Here is a 26,487-nt window from a genome sequence, read left to right as displayed (position 1 = left end):
TGATCGTGTAAGATACATCTTAATTTGTTATAAAGAAGGGATATTTATCCCAGAAAGATAAACAAATTAATTTGTGAATCGATCGAATTTGAAAATCGATTTATTATTTAGAGAATATGGCCTTACTTAGAAATAATTAGATAAAGAAAGGAAGTTCTTCAGGAGGATCAAGAGAATCATTCTCTTAACATCAAGAATTTCTGTGAAGATAAAAATTCACCGGTTGGGGCTGAGAGGCCCTCCCCCCAGTCCGAACGCCAAGAATTCAAAAGTTGTCCTATAAATACAGTTAAAAATGCTTATAGGCCTTTTTATAAATTAATCATGTGATTGATCTTCACCATCTTGAATGCTTGCCGTAACATACTGATCTTGTCATTCACACACAATTACTTTGTTGAATCATTTGGAATTGTTGTAATCCCTTTTTTCTATTTCAGCATAATTAGTATTGGACCTAACCTTGGTATTGAACGGAAACAATAAGTTGTTTTCACCGTTAATAATTCATGTGATAATATGAATTCATGTGACGTAAATAATAATTCAGTTTGGTTGATAACGTCGTACTAACGTTATAATAATGAACTATTGGTGACGATCTGGGTTTCATCTTTATTGATGATCTGATATAAGGCAAGATCAACGGTCACCACCAGATCGTCATTTTTTCTTTGAAAATGTACTCCACATGCATAAATTTAAGAAAAAAATTTAAAAAAATACGGAGTTATTATGAATATTTTATGATATTCAGAAAATTACTGTACTCCTTGCTTGTTTTTTTTTTCTCGTTTCCGCAATGATTTTTGTAATGTTTACCATATTTTATGAAAAGCTTTAAATGAGATTCTTTACGTTTTTAATATCAACACTTTTTTGAATCGTTAACAACTTTCAATTTTCACTTGCCTTAAGATGTGGTCACTGTTAAAAATGCTACAACTGGTCAGTAACAATAAAAATATTTCCTAATTTAGCCCTATATGTGGCGCATGCGCACTTCACACAGCTCCAATTTATATCGGAGGTAGAAATCATCCGCTCCTCGTACCATGCTTCCAAACTGCTTAGCCGTTTGAGCAAAAGAAAAAAAAAATAAAGAAAGAAAAAACAATAAGCAATAAAGAGTTGCCTATAAAATCTTGTTAAGTTGTGAAGTAGAATATACTAAATTTTCTCGAGTCTACCAAGTGTTAATATCAGACCGCCATCTTAGCTCTTATTTGGGTGTCATCAGCTTTTATTCTTTATTAAGAGAGAGATTGAACAAAAACCCTCTTCCTTTCCTCCTTTGTGATCGAGTAGTACGGATCAAGATCAGGTCATAAGATTAGAATGAAAGCATCGCCCACAGGTAATAAAGTGCCAAGGTCGTGGATCTCAGGGAATCACACTTTGCATAAGTGCCCGCATCCTGGACTGTCCTTGAGAAAAAAAGAACTGACCGAACAATGTGTTCAGTCACACACATTCTCATTGTGCTGCCCTCTTAAACAATGGCCGATTATATTGGCCTCTCAGAGAAAAGCGACTGACTTAAAGTTTTCTTCCCTTTGAACCCACATCGAGAGTCAACGAAGTGCTGAACTATTACTTGCTTGATTTATTACTTGCACTGAATATTGAGAATTTCATTAACTACGAACATTATTGCATTATTACTTGCACAGAATATTCAGAATTTCATTAACTACGAAGATTATTGCATTATTACTTGCACAGAATATTCGGAATTTCTTTAACTACGATCATTATTGCATTATTACTTGCACAGAATATTCAGAATTTTATTAACTACGAACATTATTGCATTATTGCTTGCACGGAATATTCAGAATTTCACTAACTACGAACATTATTACTTGTACAGAATATTCAGAATTTCTTTAACTACGAACATTATTGCATTATTACTTGCACAGAATATTCAGAATTTCATTTACTACGAACATTATTGCATTATTACTTGCACAGAATATTCAGAATTTCTTTAACTACGATCATTATTGCATTATTACTTGCACAGAATATTCAAAATTTCATTACCTGCGAGCATTATTGCATTATTACTTGCACTTAATATTCAGAATTTCATTAACTACGATATGATGGGATTTAAATTCAGACATTTGAAAATGTCTCAGTTGAACATCAAGGAAATGCTAAATAGCTTCTCAATAAATAAATAAGTGAAATTGAATTTTAGTGAAAGTTTTTTTTTTCTTTCTTCAAAGTTTTATTTGGTTAATTTTATACTGCTACATCTGTTACTAGACAATAGTCTGTTTGATTTTCTATTCCATATGCATTAAACTTGAAGGAAGTGTATTGGAAGATACAAGCGGGGGGAAAAAATTAAAAGTACTTCTTGCCATAAAATCTTAGATTTTAGGTAAAATTCTTAATTTTCGATTTTTTAATTAGAAAAAAAAAGACTTTAGAGGATAGAGTATTATTCGATTACATCATTTTCTAAGAAAGGGGAGGATTAAGGCGTCGCTTGGCTGAATAAACTTTCTTTCTCAAAACGGTGAAACAATAAAACAGTGCTGTCAGATATTTTGGATAGGTTATTTAAAATTGTGTGTGCATTATTTTTTCGTTTTTAGATTTTTTCAAAATTTACATTTATTATTGTTCAAATTAACGAAAACTGATTTAAATTTTTGCTGAAAAATTGCGTGAACGTAAACTATGGTAAACTATGCAAAAATATATTTATTAAAAAACAAAATAAAGAAATAAAAAAATATCTTTCAAATACTGCTGATTGCAAACTTGTATTGGTATAATGTTGTAAAAAAAATCACTTAAAATTAGGAAATCACCTAACATCAGCTTTCGTGTGAATATTATTTAAAAATGATTAAAAGCAGCATAATTAGAATCCCCAGACACCACTCTCTTCGACTATGAAAGAAAAAGAAAAAAAAAGAAGAAAAAAACAGAATTTCACCTGTCTTTAAAGCTGTATTTCGAAAGCTTAGTCATCACATAAAATAACGTTTTTTCAAATAATAACGTGCTTTTCCCAATAAGATGCTATTTTTATAACTGCTGATAGTTTCTCACGACTGTTAGGTGAAGTTTTGACTATTTTTAGTCAGCGCCTTTTGTGTTGATAATTCTGAAATTAACATCGTTATAGAGAAAGGCCGCAGTTTCCCGCAAATGTAAAGCGTTTGCGATATAATTTTTTAATGTGTAAAAATTTTATTATCTGGCGTCATAATTTGAAAAATATTGAGAATTATTTTATTGATTTTGAAATATTTTATCTAGGGAGAAAAATCTCACCAAATGGGAGATTTTTTTCTGAAAATTAATAACTTCTAAAATATTTAAGGTACTTGCCCATTCTAAGGTCCAGAAAATTATTTATAGCAAGATGCTACATTTAGTAGTTTAAAATTTTATCATTTTATTACCGGCATTGAATTACCATTACCAACCCGATTCTGAGTTTACGACTAGCAATGTTCAACGCCGTAGCCTTGTGATTTTGAACCCAACCAAGAAGACAAGGAAACGCCTGGATCAAGCATTGGAACAACTTAGCTTTTATGGAGGACTTTTTTATTAACCCGGATTTGCGTTACATGGAGAGGGAAACAACGAAAGCCTCCCATGGTTAGCCTGACGATAACGGGATTCTAATCCATGATAAATTTACCACTGAAGATATTTTATGACAACACTATGGTCGGTGAGAGCCGGAAACAAAATTTGTAACAAACAGCCACCTCTGAGATTCGAACCCGGGGCACCTCATTGAAGGGCGAACACTCCTAAGCCCGCGTGACTCGTTTTTTAGAATTATAGTTTTTGCCTGAAGTGTTAAGTGATTAAACTATGGCTTTTTTTTCTCATTGCAATAGAGCTTCGAAAATCTTTTTTTAGGTTTATACATTGAATCATTAGTATATCAAACCAGTGCTTGATCATTTGAACAAACGTTATTCAAGTAACTAATTTTATTACTTTCCCCAATGGACACAATTATATAAAAATACAATTTAACACTCAGTTTTGCATAACATTTATATTTAATATTACCACTAAGCCAATGTTTCTATAGTATGGAGCAAATTGATTTTTAAGAAGAATAATAGCAGCTTTTTCTATTCATCACAAGCAATTTTTTATTTTGTCTTTCATTCACCCAAATAATTCAGTTGTTGAATGCTAAAAATTTTGTAGATAGATTGAAGAGTTTAGAAAAGACTAAATGATGTATGACAGAACATAAATGCTCGGGGAAATAAACCCCTCAAAAGAGGAGTGTCTAGAGAAGACAAAAATTAAATAATTAAACTAATAGTATAAGACATTGGAATGCTTGGCCTTCATAAATATTTTTTTTTTTTTTTTTTTTTTTTTTTTGTAAAAATGTATTATTTCCTACAAAATGATCATAAATATAAAAAAAAATATTTAAATTTTAATGACTTAAAACTTTCTTAACTAAACTAAAGTATGATGTCCGCTGTGATCCAAAAGGTTCAAAGAGATTAAGGCTCCACAATTTCGAGATCAACGACAAGATCATGGTAATATGTTCAGCATTACGCACATGCCGCCTTTACTTTTCAAACAATCTTCAAGCTGCCACTGAGGATCTAACCCCAGTACTATATTATTATTTAATTATGCTCGAAAGTAATATTTTATTCTTCACAAAATATATCACTGAAGCCAAAAACTTTTAAAACAAAACTTTTAATTTAATAATGAAAATTACTCTCATAATCTAGTAACAGACTTAAAGTTTCAGTGTATTTAATTGTCGTTTTGATGTAATCTTTGCTTAGGGTATTTTGCCCTCTTCACTTCCGCTATGCACGCCACTGTATGAAGGGGAAGAAATAAAATCGCGAATCATCAAATTAAATGCCTCTATTTTAAAATTAGATCCACATTTAGGGAAATAAATTAAAAAAAATTCACATAAAAAGAGTTTCATTGTGATACTTTTTAATAAACTAGCCATAGAACGTCGTTATAAGGTTTTTACTGTAACAACTGTTATCTACTTTTTCCTTAGAATGAAAAGATTAAGCATCTCTTATTTTTGAAGATTTTTTATTTCTTAAATTTTTAGATGAAAGATAAATAAAACTTCTTCATTACGAAGAACTTATTATCTTATTTAATTTTTACTACGTCTATGCTTGGATGAGGTTAATCCCCATGATTCTTGTAAAAACCGATTTCAAGAAGAATTATTTCTTGAAAAATTTCCGTAATCATATAATTATTGACAACAAATAAATGTAAGGAAATTGTTTTTCAGATTTAAAGATTGTTTATCGTGTGAGATTTATACTCGTATTTCCGGCAATTTTCATTTATCTTTATGACCTTACGAGTATAATATAACTCAGAAGGAAGACATGAAACGCTGGTAGATAAGATGACAAACACTGTAAATTAAATAAGCCAAAACCAGTACAAAACGTTGCTCTGTTACGGTGAGTGTAAAAAATACTTTTGTGTCCTTTAAAGCCGTTTTTCGAAGGTTGCGTCGTCACATAACAAAACGCTTTTGAGAGAATGTCTTGAGTAACAGCTATTCGTGACTGTTAGGCTATGTGTTGCTAACAGTCATGAAGAGCCGTTTTTTGACAATGACTTTTATAACAGGTGTTTATATGATAATGAGGAAAATGTTGCTTGTTTTTGCCACTCGACCAGTGTTTTCCAAACTTATGACTTTTGTGTACCCTTTCTAATATTTTCGAAACGCTGTGTACCACTAATAATAAAATGAATGTATTTTTTACAATAAAAAAATTGCACTAAAGTTAAAAATCACAATTGGCTGTTGACAAAACTAATTACTAACTGTTAACTGAAAAAAATAGCCAATAGAAAAATATGTAATCGCAAATTTTCATGGTTAGCTATGTTTTTAAATAAAAATTTTTAAAATTTTTGTTTGGTGCAAGATATTTTGCATAAGAACGCGTGCCCCCGCTAAACTGTTCCCGTACCCCTGGGGGTACGCGTACCACACTTTGGGAAACTGCACTAGACCATTAAGAGAAACTTAGACAAATAATCAGTATATAAAGATGGTCAACTTAGCAGGTTTACTGTATTGTTAATTATATTACTGTCATTAAACAGCCTACCCAATTTTGAGTTTACGACTACCAATGTTCAACTCCGTGATCTTGTAATTTTGACCCATTCCAGAAGACAAGGGAACTCTTGGATCAAGTATTAGGAGAAATTTGCCTTCGTAGAGGACGTTTTGAAGGAACTAACCAGCATTTGCTTTACATGGAGAGGAAACCCTCCCACGGTTACCCTGACTGCAAGAGAACTCTATCCCATGTTCTGTCTACCACTGAGAACATTTTGCGTCAGCACTGAGGTCGATGTGAGCGGGGTGCGGAATTTGAATCGACCAGCCATCGCTGGGATTCGAACCCGGGGCACCTCATTGGGAGGCGAGTGCTCTATCCCCTAAGCGACTCTGTATTGTTAATTAGGGTGAATTAAATTTTCAAAGTATGCAGTGGTTTTTAGTGATTGAAACTAAACGCATTGTTTAATGCAATAATACTAAAAAATTGCCTGAATTAGTAAATTCTAATCTGAATCACGACTAAGATTCATCTTCTTAAGTCAATCAAATGGTTTCTGAAGAAATTTACTACATTTCGAGCTTTATAATTCAAATAATTGAGACATGTAAGTTCTAAGAATCGAAATAAATTAGTTTCGTCTGGCAGTTTTTCTAAGAAATTTCGAAACAAAAGTACAAGAAATCGATACGAAGACACCCTGTTACCCCGGAGGCCCCCAACTTGGGATTTATTTCCAGGTAATAAGTGATTCTACTATTAGGTGTGTGTCAAGTCACGCAATGAAAGAAACCGTAGCAGCCCACTACTAAGAAAGGTGACTCATTTGGATCTGAAGTGATACAAGAATTCCCAAAAATAAAGTTTTGGAGGTTAAAGTGCTTTGAATTATTATCATTCTATCATTTACAGGGCCGTGGAGTTGGAGTCGGAAAAAAATTTTAGGAGTTAAAAAGATTTGCTCAAATGTGTGATGAGTTCCGTGTTTTGTACACATATTTGCTCTTGCTTGTATTTGGAATTCAAAAAGGGTGTTATAATTAGATTTTTTACTTCAAAATTTGGATACAAATCTGCAAATATCAAATTATATGCAATAATATGTACTTGATACTCACTGATACATTGTACACAACGTAATACAATTTGCGCATTTTTGTTCAAGTGTGTGTTCAGTTGTATGTTGTGTACACATATTTGCACTTATATACATTTGGTTAAAAAAGAGAGCTATCATTAGATTAAAAAACTGACTAGACTTCAAAATCTGGATACAAATATCAAATTACGCGTAATACTATGTATAACATGTTTGTATCTGTAATTTGATATTTTCATGTCTAAAACATGTATTATATTTATTTGTAATGACGTGTATCAAATTTGCAAAGACCGTCCAATTTAGTTTTATCATCCTAGCAGGCCAAATGTTCGATAGATGAAAATCTTGCAAAAATAGAAAGTACTTCCGATTCTAACGATACCAATTTCTGATTCAATCATTTTCGACGTGAAAACTACAAAGAACAACAATTAAACAAACTTATTACAGACTTGGTATTAAAACATTCGATTTAAAAGTTCGATTCAAAAACCTTTGTCTCACACCAATCCATTTTAAAATCATTATCGTTAATATCCAAGAATCTTCCATCTCTTTCGAACAGAAAGAATTGAATCCCGATTCGAACGATACTAATTTCTGATTCATTCATTTTCGACGCGTAAACTACAATGAACAACAATTAAACAACCTTTTTACAGACTTGGTATTAAAACATTCGATTTAAAAGTTCGATTCAAAAACGTCTGTCTCACACCAATCCATTTTAAAATCATTATCGTTAATATCCAAGAATCTTCCATCTCCTTCTATCAGAAAAAAAAAAGGAAAATAGAATCATTCTCTCGAAGAAACCATCGAAGCAGAAAGTTAGTCTCTTCACTTCTCTTAACGGACATTTCTTTTTTTCTTTCCTCCCTCACCATTTTGTTTAATAGGGACGTTTCCAGGGGCCGCGATGTCCATTGTTTGCTGTAGCTCGTCAACCGACACGCAAACATTCGAAAATGATTCCTAAGTTCGAATCTAATTTCATCAAGAGAGCTGTTGCTGTCGTGCCAATGGATGGCTTCTGTGCGATGAGGAAGTCCCGGAAAAAGGAAGTGGCAGACGAAACTTCTGAAATTGCTCTTGGCTTGCTTTTGTAACGGTTTTTCTGAGGGTTCGTTTATTCTTAGCTATGCGATCGGTTGTCGCATAATAACTTTGTATTGACAATGGAGTCAGACTACCGGGTAAGGGTGATATAAGACTTAATTTTAAAAAAAAATATTTACCTTCGGAATATCGAGTAAGATACTATTGGATTTTGGAGAAATAGTTCCTGAATTTGGAAAAAGTGCATCATGTACGATAAATGCAGAGAAAAAATTTTATTGCAAAAATATTGTGAGATAAACGCTTCTAATACAACGTCTATGAGCTTTTTATTCCAGACACAGCTCGAAATGCGTATTTAAGAAAATGGACACAGCTCGAAATGTGTGCTTTAAAAAATGGACACAACTCAAAATGCATGTTTCAGAATTCAGACGCAAATCGAAATGCGTGTTAAAGAAAATTGACATAACTCGAAATGCATATTTAAGAATTCGGATGTGGCTCGAAATGCATGTTTAAGAAAATAGACGGAGCTCGAAATGAGTGTTTAAGAAAATGAACACAGCTTGAAATGAGTATTTAAGAAAATAGACACAGCTTGAGATGAGTGTTTAAGAAAATAGACACAGCTCGAAATGCCTGCTTAAAAAATGGGCACAGCTCGAGATGCATATTAAAGAAAACGGACATATCTCAAAAGCGTGTTTTAGAAAATGGACACAACTCGAAATGCGTGTTTCAGAAAATAGACTGCAAAAATGCGCCTTTTTTTACAATGCACCTTTTTTGTATGCTACCATTCGAAGATTCTTGGGATCCTTTTGAAGATCCTTGGTCTAGGCTGTAGCTAGACCATGTAGAACAAGTCAACAACCGAACACCAATTTAGTAAACGTAATTTCAAATGACAAAATTAGAAATAAACTTTTAAAAAGCGATCTCTTTTGGATGACAACGCAGATAGTGAAATTAACATTACGGGGTCTAAACTTTAATTGCTGTCCTGAGGAAACCATTAGGAACATATTTTCCAGTAAACGGCTACACCCCACTCCCATAATTTGAATTTAAAGAACACAAATCGAAAAGAAGGTATATGTATTTAAAGAAATACACTGATTTCATAGCTTAAATTATCGTTGAACTATATAACAAGCATATTTAGTTTAAGGCCTTCAAACCATTAACATTGCATTTTAATACATTAAAATCCGATCATTAGATCACCTAGCTATCAACAAGTTCACACTTTTTTTTCTACATACTGAATATTATAAAAATAAGTTGCTAATCATCATTATTATTATCAGGGTTACTATGTTAATGATAAAAGCATTATTTTATTTTACGTATTTGCTTTTTTTTAGGGAAGGGGTTAATTTTCCTCGTCTTAGATTTTTTTCTCATTTTCAATCATATTTTATGAATTTTACAGTGTTTATATTTTTCTTTATAAATTAATATAAATATTGCGTTGAATGTTTTTAATTTAAATATCCTTCAATAAAAAGCGTTGATGTTGAACAGAGTTTTACAAAGTATAAAAACTTGCTTTTGGATAATAGCAATTTTCCTCTTCGAAGAATATTAAAAACAATTGATAATGCGATGCAATTCTGATGTTCTTGAGGACACAAAGAAAAATTCATAAAATCTTATTTATCTTTATCAGATACTTATATACGTTTAATTTTATTTATAAATTATGTACTCATGAATGAAATGTAAATAAGTACGCAATAAAGATAAATTCGATTTATCATTTTAATTATTTCCTTATTTTTTACAAAATTTAATAATTACAAATTATGATTTATACTTTTTTATTAAAAAAAGATAATATAAAACAATTTAGAACATTTTTTAAGGACATTATCTTTTACTTTAAGGTTATTTTTATTGTTTTTGATCCCTTTTTTAAGAATTGTAGGTTAGCAAACATTCTAATCCTGATTATTATTATTATCATCTCATGATGGGAAATGTCGATAATTTTATGTAAGAACCTACTTGCAACTATTTATTAAAGAACAATTGCACTCCATGTTTACCAGATGGTAATTTTTAAATGAAAGATTATTCATAAAAACACAGTTGTGCTGTTATAAACTAAATGTTGCTAAAACCAAATTTCATTGGCACATAAACTAATTTCCTATTTTCATAAATACTCCGTAGTGAATAGAATTTTTAAAATGTTGTTACTCATTTGCCTAATTCTTAAGATATCTAACAACGCACGGCATCGTTCTCAGGTTAATCGTTATGTTGACAATTAACTTAGCGTGTATAAATCATTACCATCATTTTTGAGCACTTCCCCCTCGTCTTTTTTAAAACTGCTCACTCGAAAAATGGTAATTTAATGCAACCGCTTCAAAACAGGAAAGATTCTTAACTTTAGATTATAATTAGAGAGAAATTTTGACAACAAATAACAATTTTTTGTAGGAAAATACGCTCGTGCTTAATTTTTTAAAAAAATGACGTTAATGCAATATATTCTTTGAGCAGTATAAGCAGGATGTTAATGATCTAAAAATTCTTTTAAAAATAAATAAATAAATAAAAAAACTTAAAAAAGGTCTTTCAAAAGCATCAAAAATGACCTTAAATTGAAAAATGATTTCCTTAAAAATGTTCGAGGCCAACTTTTAAATATATATGTATTTTTTTTATAAAAATTTATTTGAAATCGTAACTTTTATTTCTAAATTTAAAAAAAAATAAAATAATAAATAAAATAAATATGTAATTTGTAAATAAAATAAAATGCAAGCTAATACCTGATAAACCGAGCCGAAAACGTTAATGACTTAAAAATTTCCTTAAAAAAGCCCTTAAAAAATGCAGAAGAAAAAAAATCCATCAAAAACGACCTTAAATTGAAATTTGATGTCCTTAGAGCTTTTCGAAATCATGTCTTATATTATCCTTTTTTTTTTGTAAAAAAATCAAAACTTTTATTTCTAAATTTAGTGAGAAATTAAATAATAATTAGCATAAATATGTAAGTTTTAAATAAAATTAAGTGTAAAGACTTGAAATGTGATAAATGAATTTTAACAAAGCTATGTGATTTTGAAAAAATATTTTTTTAACCAGTCTCCAATAAAATAAAATAAATTTTAAATATTTCTTTCATATTTTTTTTGTATTTATACCATGTTTAAGTGAGTTATACGTACAATTAAATAAAACATTTATATCCAATTTCCAAATTAAAAATTAATAATTTCAAAATTTTGTCTCCAAAAGTAATTGACAACTTCCACTAGAAAATATTTATAAAATGTAACGATAAATTTCAGTTGTGCCCCCTGACATGCCCTCTTCATCCTTACCCTTGCGACAATTATGTTTCAATATTTTTATCTTTATCTCATTATTTATTTTACAATAAAAAAAAATTATGTTTAACTTCCATTACTCTTGTAGGAGAAACAATAGCATGAGTTGAAGATCCTCTTTAAGGAAAATGTAATTGGTAAACGGTCCCTTACTAATCACGAAAGAAAGCTCTGTTTTTATGAATTATTAGTTTTCAGGTTAACTAGAGGGTCACGGACAATACGCGGTCTTAACACTCATAAAAAGAGTCATTTTTCAATGTGGGGACATTTCTTATAATTCAATGAAAACAATTGACGCTGCCTGCTCAATCGTGGACGTGCACTGATTTCGTATAGGCCTCCATAACATCATACCATATGACATTTTTAGAGTTGAATATAAAACATGACCTATTAGTTTAGCTTTTGGAATGACAAATAAGCAAAATACACCCTAGTAATTTTTCTGGATTCATATAGTTCTAAAACACATTTTTGACATTCGCAACATTTTAAAATATATGTCCTTGCTTTGAAAGCACATTTTCACATTTTCAATACAGTATACTCTCGATATTTCGAACTTCGATACCACGAAAACCTTCTTACGCCAAAAAGTATTTTTCCCCTTGGCATTATATATGTCCTCAATAAATTTGAATTAGTAATTTGAATTCCTATGTCGGAGAAATTCTTCTCAAAACATTGTTATTTTAAATTTTTTTTCGAAATAGAAAATGGAAATGGATCGGAAAAATCAAAATGTAAATTCATTGTAAAGCAATTCATTTCATAAAAATTGAAATTATCACTGTTTTATTTAGGCTTATAGTCAACTATAAATACGAGCGTATTTATTAGCAGATATTCCCATGTATCATGACTCTATTTTTTTCTTACAGTAATATTTTAGAATATATTTTTTCTATTTTTTAGAACATGTATAGTTCTGAACTTAATATCTCGAAAACTCGCTATCTCGAAATTTTTTTTCCATTCCTTTAACTTTGAGATATCAAGAATTTACTGTAATTATAAAATGCATTTTCACATTCTTAACAGTTACAAAGCGCATTTTCACTTCCCTTTAAAGCAGATGGGACACTGGTGCCTCTTTTATATAAACTTTTTTCTGACGCTCTAAATGCAAGCAAAGATATATTTTGGTAATTTTTAATTATAAAGGACAGTCTAATACTTACTAAAAATTCTGTTATATTACCGGATATATATTTTTACTAAAATAAAAAGTCCAAAAAAAGTAGTTTGAAAAAAAAAATTCTGTCATAAAGTTTGTCAATAATTGATTTTGTAAATAACCATTTCTCTTAGAATGAAGGAGGAGGAATAATTGTTTCTCTTAGATATAAATAATTGCAAATACGTGAAAATTTGAAAATTTGCTGTTTAGAAATGAGTCGTGTTTGGAGGATTTTATCTATAGCGCAGAGAAATACACAGGTGTTCATGCTGTATTTCCTAACCATAAACTACCAAAATGCTAAACCTAATATTTTTCACTTTTTTTTTCCTAAATTAATGCAAAATAAGGAAAAAAATTATGAAAAATATTTTTAATAAAGGTTCTGTGCCAAAGGGCTAACATTCATACGTCACAATTTTGCTCTCTCAATACTCATAAAATATGTCTTGACACTCTTAACATTCATAAAATACATTTTAACCATTCATAATAATACATTACATTTTTGCTGTAAAAAGGCATTTTAACATTCATAAAGCGCATTTTCCATTTCGTAGCATTCATAAAGCAATTTTTAGCGCTTTTAACATTGATAAAACTCATTTTCACATTCTTATTATTCATAAAAATCATCTTGGCATGTTTTATGTTCATGTCAACACCAATCATGCTTTATATAAAATATATATGCTCATTTTGAAAACATATTTTAACATTCTCAACATTTATAAAACACATTTTCAAATTTAAACATTATATAATTTTGTCACACAATTAAAATTCTTACAAAGCATTCTTGGAAGTCTAAAAATTTATAAGACGCGTGTAAATATTCTTAAAATTCATAAAACACATTTTCCCACAATAAGTATTCCTAAGACACATTTTTACATTCTTAATGCGCTTTGCCTGGTCTGTAAAAACAGACATTTGGGGGAACGAATCGCTTACACAGAAGTTCAAACTTTTAAATGCATTTTTCTTCAAAAAGGACGGAAATAAAAAAAGGTAAACACATCGAAAATTCCAAAAAAATACGTAAATTGAAAAGATAAACGTCTTAAAATTTTTTAAATGGAGACCAATAACTACACTATATGGAGAGTATTTTGCGAATTTTTTAATGTAGACAGAACATGGTGGCTCAGAGAATAGAGCACACGGCTCTCAAAGATGTAACCCATGTTCGAATTCCAGCGGTAGGTGGGTGATACAAATTCTGCTCCAGGCTCGCACTGAACGCAGTGCTTATGCAAAATAACCTCAATGGTCGATGGATCATGGTTTAGAATGCCCTTGCCGTCAGGCTAACCGAAGGAGGTTTTGATGGTTTTCCTCTCCATGTAACGCAAGTGCGGGTTAGTTCCATCAGAAAAGTCCTTCTCGAAGGCAAGTTTGTCCCAATACTTAATCCTTGAGCAGTTCCCTTTTCTTTTGGATTAGGTTCAAAATTACAAGACCACTGAGTTGAACATTGATAATCGTGAACTAAGAATAGGGTCAGCTATTCTGCACCGGTTATAAAATAAATTTTGTTATAGAAAGAAGTTCACTGTAAGAAAACTACGCTGTAGCAGGACTCTAGATTCAGTTAGTTAATAATTCATAAAGCAAATTATGCACTACTGCAATCACTATTTCCAATAATACTACTACAATATGCTATAAAATTATTTTTTCGAAGATTTGGGATATAGTGAACCATCATATAAGGTGGACTGGATCGTCCGTAGACCGTTCGCTATAACGGGGTCCGACTGTATATCCTCAAATATTTTCTGTATCAACTAACTTTGAAATGAATTCAGTATATTTATTTCTTCCCTCTCCTCCTCCAGTTCACACATATTCGTCTGAAGTTAGCGTCATTCAGAAATTGCGACAAAAAGTAAAACTTTGACCTGAATTCGGGAGAATTATGTGAAATGTCTGTATATATCTCAGTATCCATACATCTACTCCCGACAAAGTGTTTGATCTATAATTATTCAGGAAAAATAAAAATATCTCTGCTCCACTTTCCCTATATATACCTCTCTTGTTTTTTTTTTAACTTTCTATCTCAAAAGCTATTCATATTTCCCAATCATATCAATTCAAATCAGTTAATAATAAGAATTAAAATTAAAAAATCAAAAAATATTGAATGAAAAGAGCTATATAGTTTTTTTTTAAAAAAAAATGGTTTAAATTTCAAAAACTATGAAAGAATAATAACAGTATCTTAAAAGATTTTTTTTAGATTGGGTTGGGTTACTATGATGTAGAATTTTAATTAAGCATATTTTTCACATTTTTCTTTATTATTGTGTATTAATGTAGTTCAAAATGAGTGATATTATATTTAGTATTTTTATAATTCATGGTAATGTAATACATTCTGAGATACCGGTGTCTTTTTCTAGGTTAAAAACTAAAGCTCCCGAACAGGGCTCACTTCCAAACAAAAGCCTTTTGAAATTTGCATTTATTTTCAGTTATCTAGATCTGAGAAAAACAGGTTATTCATCATTTAAATTTCTTTATTTTTGAGTACGAATGAGAAAAAAAAAATTTTTTAACTACTTTTTTTCTTTTGGATTTTATATTTTAGTACAAATACAATTCCGATATTCTTTAGTAATTATTAAACTGCTTTTTATAACTAATTGCTTGTAATTGGAGCAGCAGAAAAATAAAAATATAAAAGTGATATCCGTGTCCCTTCTGCGTTAAATGGTTAAATAATTTATATGAATATAAATTAAATTTAGAAATATGTGGACTATAAGCGTATAAATTTATGCGTGCTCTAATTAAAGAAATATTCCAACTAAACTATAAAAGATTAGGTATAAATTATTAGAACTTTGGATGCATCATCTGTAAAATCAATTTAAACGCAAAATTCAATTTTTACAGTAAAATATTATGTCGTAATTTTTTACTGTAAAATTTATATAATTAGAGTTTCATTTTCGGCAATTATTAGCGGTATTAACAGCTTTTCATCCCTTCAGTGGATCGATAAAATCAGTACCAAGCCTGCTTGAGGACTAAACACTGGGGGTTTCCACGTTCAGCTGACCACCAATCATAACATCTGCTCTTGCACCTCAGTGCCCAAGGTCAAGAAAACAGAAAATAAGTCCATGGGCTGTCTTGCCACTGAGTTTAGTGTTTAGTTTATTATTTGTATTATTGTAAAAATTACTGTACATTAGATTTTTTTTCTGTAATATGTTCCGGCAAAAATAGATTTTGCGGTAAAAAATACCGGTACACGGAGTGCTGGTACTTTTTACCGTAATTTGATGCGGAAATTTTTTACAGTGTATATGTTTTTAATAAATGAAAAATTCTACAATTATTTTCGGAAAATTTTAATGTATTACAGTTAAAAGAATGAAAATAAAAAAAATTTTAAATGATAATTATTAAAAAATAAAATCTAAATTAATATTGATTTTTAAATAAAATTAATATTATCAAATGTATAATTATATTTATAAATTTTTTATTAAATTAATATGACGTATTATAAAATTTCATGAAGTCTAATTTATTATTTTTATGAAAAAGATTATCTTTTAAAATATTATTATAAAGCTATTATTATTAAAAGGAAACTATTTTTGTTAAAATTAAATTATCATTATTAAGTTAAATTCCATTTTAAATTATTAATTCTTGTTGATAAGCTGTGTTGAAATTGAATTAAAATTACATAACTGAAAGTATAAGTCATATAACTTTTAAGTTAAAAATATTCTAACATCTAAGTTCTAAAAGTGCACATTAATAAAAAAGAAGAAAGAAACTTTAAATTTTCAAAGAAATGTTTTTAATTCTTGTCTGAAATGCTTATAAATCCCTTCTTATTTGAAAAAATTAAATTTACAACTTGGTATTATTATTTAAATTTTTATTGATTACAAAATAATATTAAAAACAATTAATGAAAAAAAATTTCGACTTAAAAAAGCTGTTTTTCTATTTATCTATTAATTTTGAAAAATGATAATTTTCTGATATATCCCGGTTTATTAAATAAAAACTTACTTTAAGATAAAAAAAAAAAAAACAGTTACTTATTCCGTAAAATATTTAAAAAAAAATTTTTTTTTAATAAAAAGGTAGTATACTGATTCTGCAGAAGAACAGCGAGATTTGTGGTATTTATTTTGCATAATTTTTTTTAAAGGGGGCTACTCGTCGACATCGAAAAGTAGGTCTTTAATTTTATAAAATAAAATTTAAAAGCAGGCAACTTATTCCTAAAACAAAGTGAAGAATAGGCTACTAATTCTGTAATATAACATTAAAAAGCGGACAATTTATTCTGTAAAATGAAATGAAAGATGCGCTACCACTTTCTTAGAACAATAATAAAGAGTAGACAACTTATTCCAAAATCAAAATAAAAAATGGGTTACTAATTCTTTAAAATAATATTTAGGAAAAGGGCAACTTATTCCGAAAACAAAATGAAGAATTGGTTACTAATTCGTTAAAATAACATTTAAAAAAGGACAATTCCGTATAACAAAATGAAGAGAGGCTACCAATTTCTTAAAATAATCTCGAAAATCTGCCGTTTTTTTTCTTCTTCATGAAACAAGATGAAAAATGGTCTAATAATTCTTTAAAATAACGTTAAAAAGTGAACAACTTTTTCCGTAAAACAAAATAAAATTTACGCTGATATTACTTTAAATAACAGAAAGAGGTTACTGATAAAAAGGGGCTACCTATTCCTTAAAATAACCCTAAAAATCGAAAACATTTTTCGTAAAACAAAATGAAAAATGGTTTAATTGTTCTTTAAAATAACATTAAAAGGTGGACAGCTTATTCTTTAAAATAAAATGAAAAATGGGCAAGAGTGGGACATTATTGTGTAAAATAAAATTGACCACACACACACATACCACAAAATTAAGTAGAAAAGTGAGGGAATTATTCAGTGAAAAATGGAATTAATTAAAATGATGGCAACTTACCCCCGTCCAACTATGAGCCTTAGAGCATCTAAATTCCCATAATAAGCTGCCCAAAGCGTGGGAGTCATTCCATCCTCATCCGGAGCATTGCAATCTTTTCTCGTCGCATCTCTCAACAAATCCAAAAATCCGTCCCGAGCAGCCCTGTGAAATCTATCCTTGTCCAATCCGGACATTTTGCACAACTATCCTTTTTAATTATCACTTCATCCGAAAAGATCGTTTGTTTTTATTTGTATTAATCCACAGACGATCCTGTAAATTGAGCGTGCATCCAATGAGAAGTGGAATATGCCTACACCGGTCTACATGTCGCGTGTTTGTGGAACAAACTGAGTTGAAAGTTAGGGAACAACTTCATTCAAAGATCGAGCGCTATTCAGGGTTACCTGCTGCGTCTAAAAAAAGTTTCTTTTTTCACCTGAGCAGCGCCAAGGGAAGCGCCAAATGAAAACGATTCTCTGAAATATTTTACTATCTTCAATCGGGAATAAAAGCAGCCAAATGTTTTAACAGATACTTCCTATTATTTTCCGTTTTTTAGGGATAGCATTTCAGACATTTTGTGGAGTATCGTAGGCTGGAGTTATTTTGAAATAATCGGAAATAGATGCATTTTTTTAAGTAGTCCGTCTTAAGAGGGAATTTTGGATTTTTTAAAANAAAAAAAAAAAAAAAAAAAAAAAAAAAAAAAAAAAAAGTATTTTAAACTATAGGTTTTAATACATTTTCGTGATTTATTGTATTATATTAACAGTACATATTGCAAACCTTGAGCAATATTACATGATTTTTCACTCCACTTACCTTTGATTATACAGTGAGCCACCAAAAAGGATATCATCCTGAATAACTTTTATTCTAATGATCGCATTTTGAAGTTCTAAAAAAAATCTATATTAATGGTTTAAAATGTTGACGTTAATAATGCTTAATTATTAAAGAAAACTGTTACTTAATATAATCAGACCAAAACTGTATTTTCTCTGAATAATTTTTGATTTTTTTTTAACGGATTTGGATTTTTGATCAATTAAATCGGTATTACCGCAATCTGAAAAACAAGATCCCAATAGTTTCGACAAGAGATTGGTCGAAAGTTTAGACCTCTTAATGTTATTTTAACTTCTCGAGTACATTTTGGGGAACTATATAAGCGAATCAAAATCTTTTTGTACAAAATTATAAAATTCGTTTATCTACAGATAACTTAAAGGTAATCCAAAGATAAGTGATTTTTAATAATTATTATTTCTTTTTAATCATTTTATTTAAGGAATTTTAAATTGTAATTGTTAATAAAATTGTTGAGTTGAAAGTTAAACAAATTTTTACATCATTTTTATGCCAAAATACGATTTCGTTTAACATTGGTCGAAATGGTTCTGAGTTTCGTATTTATAAATTTCTATTTCTCAAGAACTATTCGTCCGATTTCGCCCAAAGTTTATATTTTGTTTAAATGTGTAATTTTTTCGGTTGTTATTAAATAAAAAAATAACAATTAATGTATAATTATTAGAAACTATTTTTTACTTGGAATTATATTTTGATATATAAATATATTAACAGAGGGGAAAAAAAATTTTGATTCGCTTAAAAAGTTCTAGAGATACAGTGAAATTGATATTAAGGTGTTGAAATTTTTGACTGCTCTACTAATTATTGAGACTTTATTTTCCAGAATGCAGCTCTCTTCTAATCCTTGATAGAATCGAAATTTTTTAAAGAGTCAAGTTCATTCAGAGAAAATACACTTTTATATCAATTTCGTTACTTAATTGAGAGTTAACACTAATTAATTAGTGTATTTGAAGTTAACCCATTGAACTTTAATCATTGATTTTTAGAAAGTAAAATTCCGATACTAAAAACAAAAGTTGTTCTAGATTATGGTAATTTTTTGTTTATTCTCTTTATTAGAAGATGTAAATTATAGTGATTACAAAAATAGTAATAGTAAGGGGTTAATTATAAATAATGACACACATTTTTTCAATATTTTGACTTCCTCCTCCCCTTTGTCACAAAGTGTCAAATTTCACTATGCCCTCAATCCCTCGTGTCATACTTCAACCTATGTTAAATAAACATATTAAATAAACATATTATAGAAACAAAACACCCATGCTGCAGAACATGTTTCAAATTATGCATTTCAAGAAGTTCCCAAGCATAACAGTAATTGTGAACTTATTTTGACGGAAAAAATATTCAATTTGCTGATCTTAAATATTTTTATTTTATGCAAAATACAGATATCACATTTCTGGTTGCCCCTACCTCCTCTTTGTCAAAAACTCTCACAATTTCAATAACTCCTTTCCAAGCGAGACATTGTTTATGAGCAACCCCTAAATGTGTCATTAAATATTTTCACAATAAGTTTTTCTATGCTTATTTTTTTAGTTTCGATTTTTTTTTTCTTACATAACATAATGTAACTTGTTAACTCTATGACGCTATTTTTTGTTCCTAACGTAAAAGCTCAATATAACAGAAGACTACTGCAACACATATCCAAGTCACAGGCAAAGTGCAAATGCTAAAAACTAAACGACGAGAATACGCTAATGATAGAATATGCTAACGATAGGAATAAATATCGATAATATAAACGATACCAAAATCATATGTTTATAACAATTTAAAAATTACTAGCCAACCAATGTTGCGACAAAAAAAAAATTCACGGAAATAAATTCTTTTTTCTGTTCAAATGAACATTATTTTTATTCAAAAAAGCTCTTCCGCTTTTTTAAAAAGAAAAAAGAAATCCCGCAATTCACTTCAAAAGAATGCTCCTTTTGTTGATCAAATATCTATTAAGGCCTTTATTTCCTTACTTTCCATGACAACTTACTATTAAAATCTGCATTCTTTGTTATCAATTGCACTTTATTTCAATTGATTCTTGCTAAAACTTATTATGATTTGGAAACCTTTAATTCAATCATTTATGTCGTAGAAATGTTTACCGTTCGTAAAGTACAAAGAGCTACGTAATTCAGTCTACTATAATAATGAATATTTGTATTTGCTGTTACATTTGCTTTGTGTATATTGTAATGTTGCTATACGTATATTGCAATATTTCTATATGTATGCTGTAATATTGCTAGATATATAGTGTAATATTGCTATATTGTAATATTGCTATATGTATATCGTAATATTTCTGTATGCATATTGCAATATTTTTATACGTATATTGTATTATTGCTATATGTATATTGTAATATTGCTATATGTATATTGTAATATTTTTGTTTGCATTTGCTTGTATACCACAAACTCACTTAAAAATTAATTTCATCTGCTTTTATGAATTTTATAACCTTTGTTGAACAGTCGATCCGATTTTGAGTTTATGATTATCAATGTTCAACTCCATAGCCTTGTAATTTTGAACAGAATCCCAAAGACAAAAAAAAAACTCCTTGTTCGAGTATTCGAAGAAATTCTCCTTCTTGGAGGACTTTTTTGATGGTACTAACCCGGATTTGCGTTGCATGGCGAAGAAAACCACGAAATCCTCTCACGGTTAGCAGGACAGGGGGATTCTAACCCATAATATATTAATGAGGATATTCTTAAGTCAGCACTGTAGTCAGTCCGAGCCCGGTGCAGAATTCGTATTCAGCCTTCGCTGGGATTCAAATCAGATTCACCTCATTGGAAGGCCAACGCTCTATCCCCTGATCTTCAGTAGCTCCAATTTTAAGAATTTGTTTTCATAGCCATTGTTGAATAGCCGACCTAATTTTGAGCGTACAACTATTGATGTTCGACTCTGTAGTCTTGTAATTTTGAGCCCAACCCAGAAGACAAGGGAACAGCTGAATCAAGCGTTGGAACAAACTACCTTCGTGTAGGACTTTTTGGTGAACTAACCTGCATTTGCGTTACACGGAGCTAAAAACCACGAAAACACCCAGGGTTATCACGATGGCAAGGGGATTCTAACCCATGATCCGTCTACCACTAAGGATGTTTTTAAGCCAGTACTGTGGTTGGTGCGAGTTGGATGCAGAATTAGTATTGTCCCATCATTACTGGGATTCGAACCTGGATCACCAAATTTTGACGTGAATGATCTGTTCCCTGAGCCACTACTCCTCTGCTTTTATGAATTGTGGCTATAACTGACTATCACTGCATTTTGAATATTAATTTGAAATGTCTTAAAATCATTTGGAAAATTTCGAAAAAAACAAAAACAAATTCTTCCCTGGCCAGATTTTAAATAACCTTTACCTTTGACGTTTAAAAATAGATTTACGTGTGGCAAAATTCATTTAGGAAATGTTTTAACTACATTTAAAGGTCAAATAAATGGCTATAAGAATTTTAAATGATTATTTCATTTCCGTTTCATGAGTGAACAATTTTTTTTATCGTCATTAGTTTAATAGTTCAATGAGATGTCATTTAACCAAAATAAAAATAAAGAATTTAGCATCATCTCTCAAATTCTAATCTAATAACACATTCGGTGAATCGTAATAAAATGCAAATGAGTTCAATTAATCGATGGCTTTCCGATGACCCGAGGAAAGAGAAAAGAAAAAAAAAAGTAATTCTGAGAAATAGTTAGGACGCGACATCATTTCCCGAAACTCTTCAGACATTATCATTTTGTTAGGAATATTAATTATATATCTATGTTTAATTTTTAATAGATTTATTTTTAGTTCTTTGATCGGTAAACAAATTACAATTTTTTTAAGGGAGAACATCTTTGTAAAGTTTGGAAAAATTCAGTTTTATTATTTTTTTACGTACCTCAACAGTGTTCAAATTGAAGAACATTTTCCTAAAGTGTGTTTAAAATTTAAACTTATATTCTTCTAATCAGTATAAGCATGTAACATGTAATGAGATAACATGTAATGAGGCATGTCATAACCTGTCATAAACATGTAATGAGATTTAACCCATATCCTTCTAATGAGTAGAAACTCATAAACATACAATGAGAATAAACCCTTATTTTTCTAATGAGTACCTATAACCTAATAAACATGCAATGAGATTTAACCCATATTCTTCTAATGAGTATAAACACTTAACATATAATGAGATTAAAACCATATTCTTCTAAAAAGTATAAACTCATAAATATGTAATGAGATTAAGCCTATATTCTTCTAATGAGTATAAACTTCTATTCCTTCAGGAAATGAATTTAAACTTATTATCATGCAATGAGTTTGAAATCTTATTTATGCAAGGATCTGATATAATGAGTCAGTTATATAAAGAGTTTAAACTGGTAATCATGTAATGAGATGAAACCCATACTCATCTTATGAGTTATGTAAGAGTTTGAACTAACATTCATGGAATGAACTTGAGCTCATTCATGTAATGGATTTGAACTGATAATGACATTAAAAATTTATCCTGATGTTCATACAATAAGATTGAACACATATTTATCCAATGAGTTTAAACTGATACCCATTTAATGAGTTTAAACTAATAATGGCGTTGTGAGATTAAACCCGTATTCAGCTCTTTGAGTTTTACAATCAGTTTAAACTTATATCAATATAATGAGTTCGAACTAATGGCAGTATAAAAAATTTAACCTCATATTCATACAATGAACTTAACTCATATTCATACAATTAATTTACACTCATATTCACGCATTAAATTCATATTCATCAAATGAGTTTAAACTCATATTCATATAATGAGCTTAAGTATATAATCACATAATGAATTTAAGTTCATAATGATTTAATGAGTTTAAACTCATAATCATTTAATGATTTTAAACTCGTATCAGAAAATAATGCAACGTATTTTATTTTGATGCATATTCACAAACTCGATAACTTTATCAATTTTCTTCCAGCTTGCTTAAAAACAACATTCATATGAATGAATTATCCAAACTCTATTAAAAAGTCAGATTTTAATTTTCATCTTTTACTAATTTTCGATTAAATAAAAGTTTTAGCTCGAACTTTAAGGGCATTTATTTTTCAATATACTGTTTGTGAGTATGTTAACTTACGTTAGTACATTAACTTTGTAAATAAAGGTTTAAAAAAGTTCATTTAAATTCAACGAAAATTCAATTTATGGCACACAGTTTAGAGGAAAATTGAAAAGTTGTCGAATCCACAATTTTTAAAAGTTTCTAAAAAGATGTTTTCTCACATTTTAGTTCCAACTAATTTATTATACTGATTATTTTAAATTAAGGTAAAAACATGTAAAAACAGTTATAAATAAATGGATACATTTTTTCTTAGAATAAGCTTCCTAAATTTCCTTTAAAAATTTCAATTTCTGGAAAATTTAAATTTACTTCTGTAAATTTAAATTTTCTTCCAAGCTATGTATATATATCCAAGCTATCCAAGCTATGATAAGAATGTGTGATTTATTTCTTTTAAGTAATCATTTTATAGTTACGCATAATAGTCGTCTATAGAAATTTATATTTATATGATATTGTACCATATATTATTTGTACCATAGAAATTTATATTTATATGATATACATAGAAGTATTGTATGAACTTCGCTTAAAATAACATATTTTTAGAATTATGAAGAATTAGAATTTCAAATATTAGATTTAGAATTAGAATTTTAAATTTTCATGAATTTTTCTCCAAGTCAGTTTAGGGAATTGAGATGAAAACATAAGCTGTTCATAAAATATCTAACTTCAGCTGGAATCCAAATATGACATGGAATCGAAATGGGAAAATTTAGTGAATCAATTAATGGAAATCGATTCTTTGAATCAGGATTTGCATCAAATTAATTTCGAGATTCTTTCTTAAATAAGGAAAGTAAAAAAAAAAATTGAACAATTGCAATGAATTGGATTGAATAAATTGGGAATTTTCATCAAAACAACACACTTGAGCAAAGAGCAATGTCAGTATTTTTTAATATTTTATTTTTTTTTAATAACTGGTGTTAAACAGCCGATCCAGTTTTAAGTTTACCACTTCCAATGTTAAATTCCGTAGCCCTGTAATTTCAAACTCAACCCAGAAGACGAAAGAACTCCTGGATCAAGATTAATAATTGGGGTGAACTAGCCTTCATGGAGGATTTGCGCGTTACTTGGAACTAACCCGAATTATCATTACATGGAGTGGAAAATCCCGTAAACCTTCCTCGGTCAGCACGATGATGATAGAATAAGGGAATTAGTAAACTTTTTTTTTCCAATGCCCACCAGGAGAATGCCCTTTGGTCAAACAGGCATCTGAAGGGCAGATTTGTTGGCCACTCTTTCAGGGGCATCATATTAGGTGGGCCAATGTTGCTCCCACAATAAGGACAGATAGTACAGTGATGGAAAGAACAATCATGCCTTGCCATGGATTCGAACCCAGAACTTTTCTGATGCAAGGTCAGTTCCCTCATCTCTACACAGGCTGGTCGGCTGTGTTAATAAAGTGGGAATGGATAAATTGGAGAATGAACAAATTGGTGAATAAATGAATTGAATGAATGAATGAGAAAGGGATTGAATGAATAAAAAAAATTTTAAAAAATGTGTGTTAAAAGAGAGAATGTTGGGAGGAATGAATAAAAGAAAGATCGGAAGAAAATAAGGAATACATGAAAAATTAAAAAACTGATGAAAAGAAAGGAATGGAAAAACGGGAAGTAAGTAGCAGAATAAATGTATGAATAAATGAATGAGTATATTTATGGCAATGTAGCAAAGTAAGAAAATAATGAAGGAATGAACTAATAATGACACTAAAAAGCGGGAAAGGAACGAATGTAAGACGACTGAAAAAACTAATGAAAAAAAAAAGTAATGAAGGTGAGATAAAAAGGAATAAAGGAAGAAAACATAAAATTTAAAAAAAAATATTTAGTGACGATGGTAAATAAACAAGAAAGCGAATAGGAAGAAAAGAAAGTGAAAGAAAAAAGAAGGAAAGTTGGAGATAGATGAGAAGGGGTTGGTTAGGGTAGTGGATGCGAAGAAGGTGATGGATGATGCATCCTGAACTTAAAATCTATCCATCGTACATGAATCAAATGTCTGTCACTCCGTGTAAATACTAAGGCAGTCTATATCAGCGATTCTGAAATTTTTTTTTCGGGTGCGGAATCCTAAATGTTCGAGCTTCTTCGGGCATTAACCCGTTAGTTCATTAAATTTTGAAGGAAAAAAAAGTTCATTAACAGCCGTGAATATAACAACCAAAAATAAATCAATTAAATAAAACAAAATATTGCCAATAATTTGAAAATAATTAATGTGAAGAATGAAATATTTAAATGACAGAAGCGGGGTGGTTGAGTGCAAAATTTTAAATTCGTTTTCGGTTTATGCATATGCTGGAAATAAATAAAAATAAATTGAAAAGCTGTTTTCAAGAAATAACTATAAACGTTAAAAATCGTTATAAAAGAGTTCTTTATTCTTGAATTTAATTATTTTATTTTGAATTTAGAAGCTCGATGTGAGATAGTTATTGGATTTTTTTATAAATGCATATCTTTTTTACAATTTATTCAATATATTGAAAAGAAGAAAAAAAATTTAAATTTTGCCTCTTCTTCTTTTTTGGTATTTTATATAAATAAGTTCAAATAAACAACAAGCGAAATATTAAATAAATTATGGATAATGGTTTTCATACATATAATTATTAACTACTATTAAAAAAAGTTCTAACTTTCAGAACCCCTGTTATCCTTTCGGGTAGTG

At 29.6% G+C, this 26,487-nt stretch overlaps 1 protein-coding gene across 1 annotated transcript in view; it reads right to left on the bottom strand.

Moving 5' to 3' along the window:
* LOC107437217 (pre-mRNA splicing regulator USH1G) overlaps positions 1-18,136 on the bottom strand; it is a 68,290-nt gene extending 50,154 nt beyond the window's left edge. Inside the window, exon 1 of the mRNA XM_016049142.3 lies at positions 17,778-18,136. Within this exon, the coding sequence (XP_015904628.1) occupies positions 17,778-17,953 (176 nt within the window). The 5' untranslated portion in view covers positions 17,954-18,136. The remainder of the gene's footprint in view (positions 1-17,777) is intronic.
* Between the last annotated feature and the right edge of the window lie 8,351 nt (positions 18,137-26,487).

This window comes from Parasteatoda tepidariorum, chromosome 2 (assembly GCF_043381705.1).
Source record: "Parasteatoda tepidariorum isolate YZ-2023 chromosome 2, CAS_Ptep_4.0, whole genome shotgun sequence".
NCBI lineage: Eukaryota > Metazoa > Arthropoda > Arachnida > Araneae > Theridiidae > Parasteatoda > Parasteatoda tepidariorum.
The sequence above is the reverse complement of the archived record's forward strand: the minus strand, read 5'-3'. Positions and strand labels throughout refer to the sequence as shown.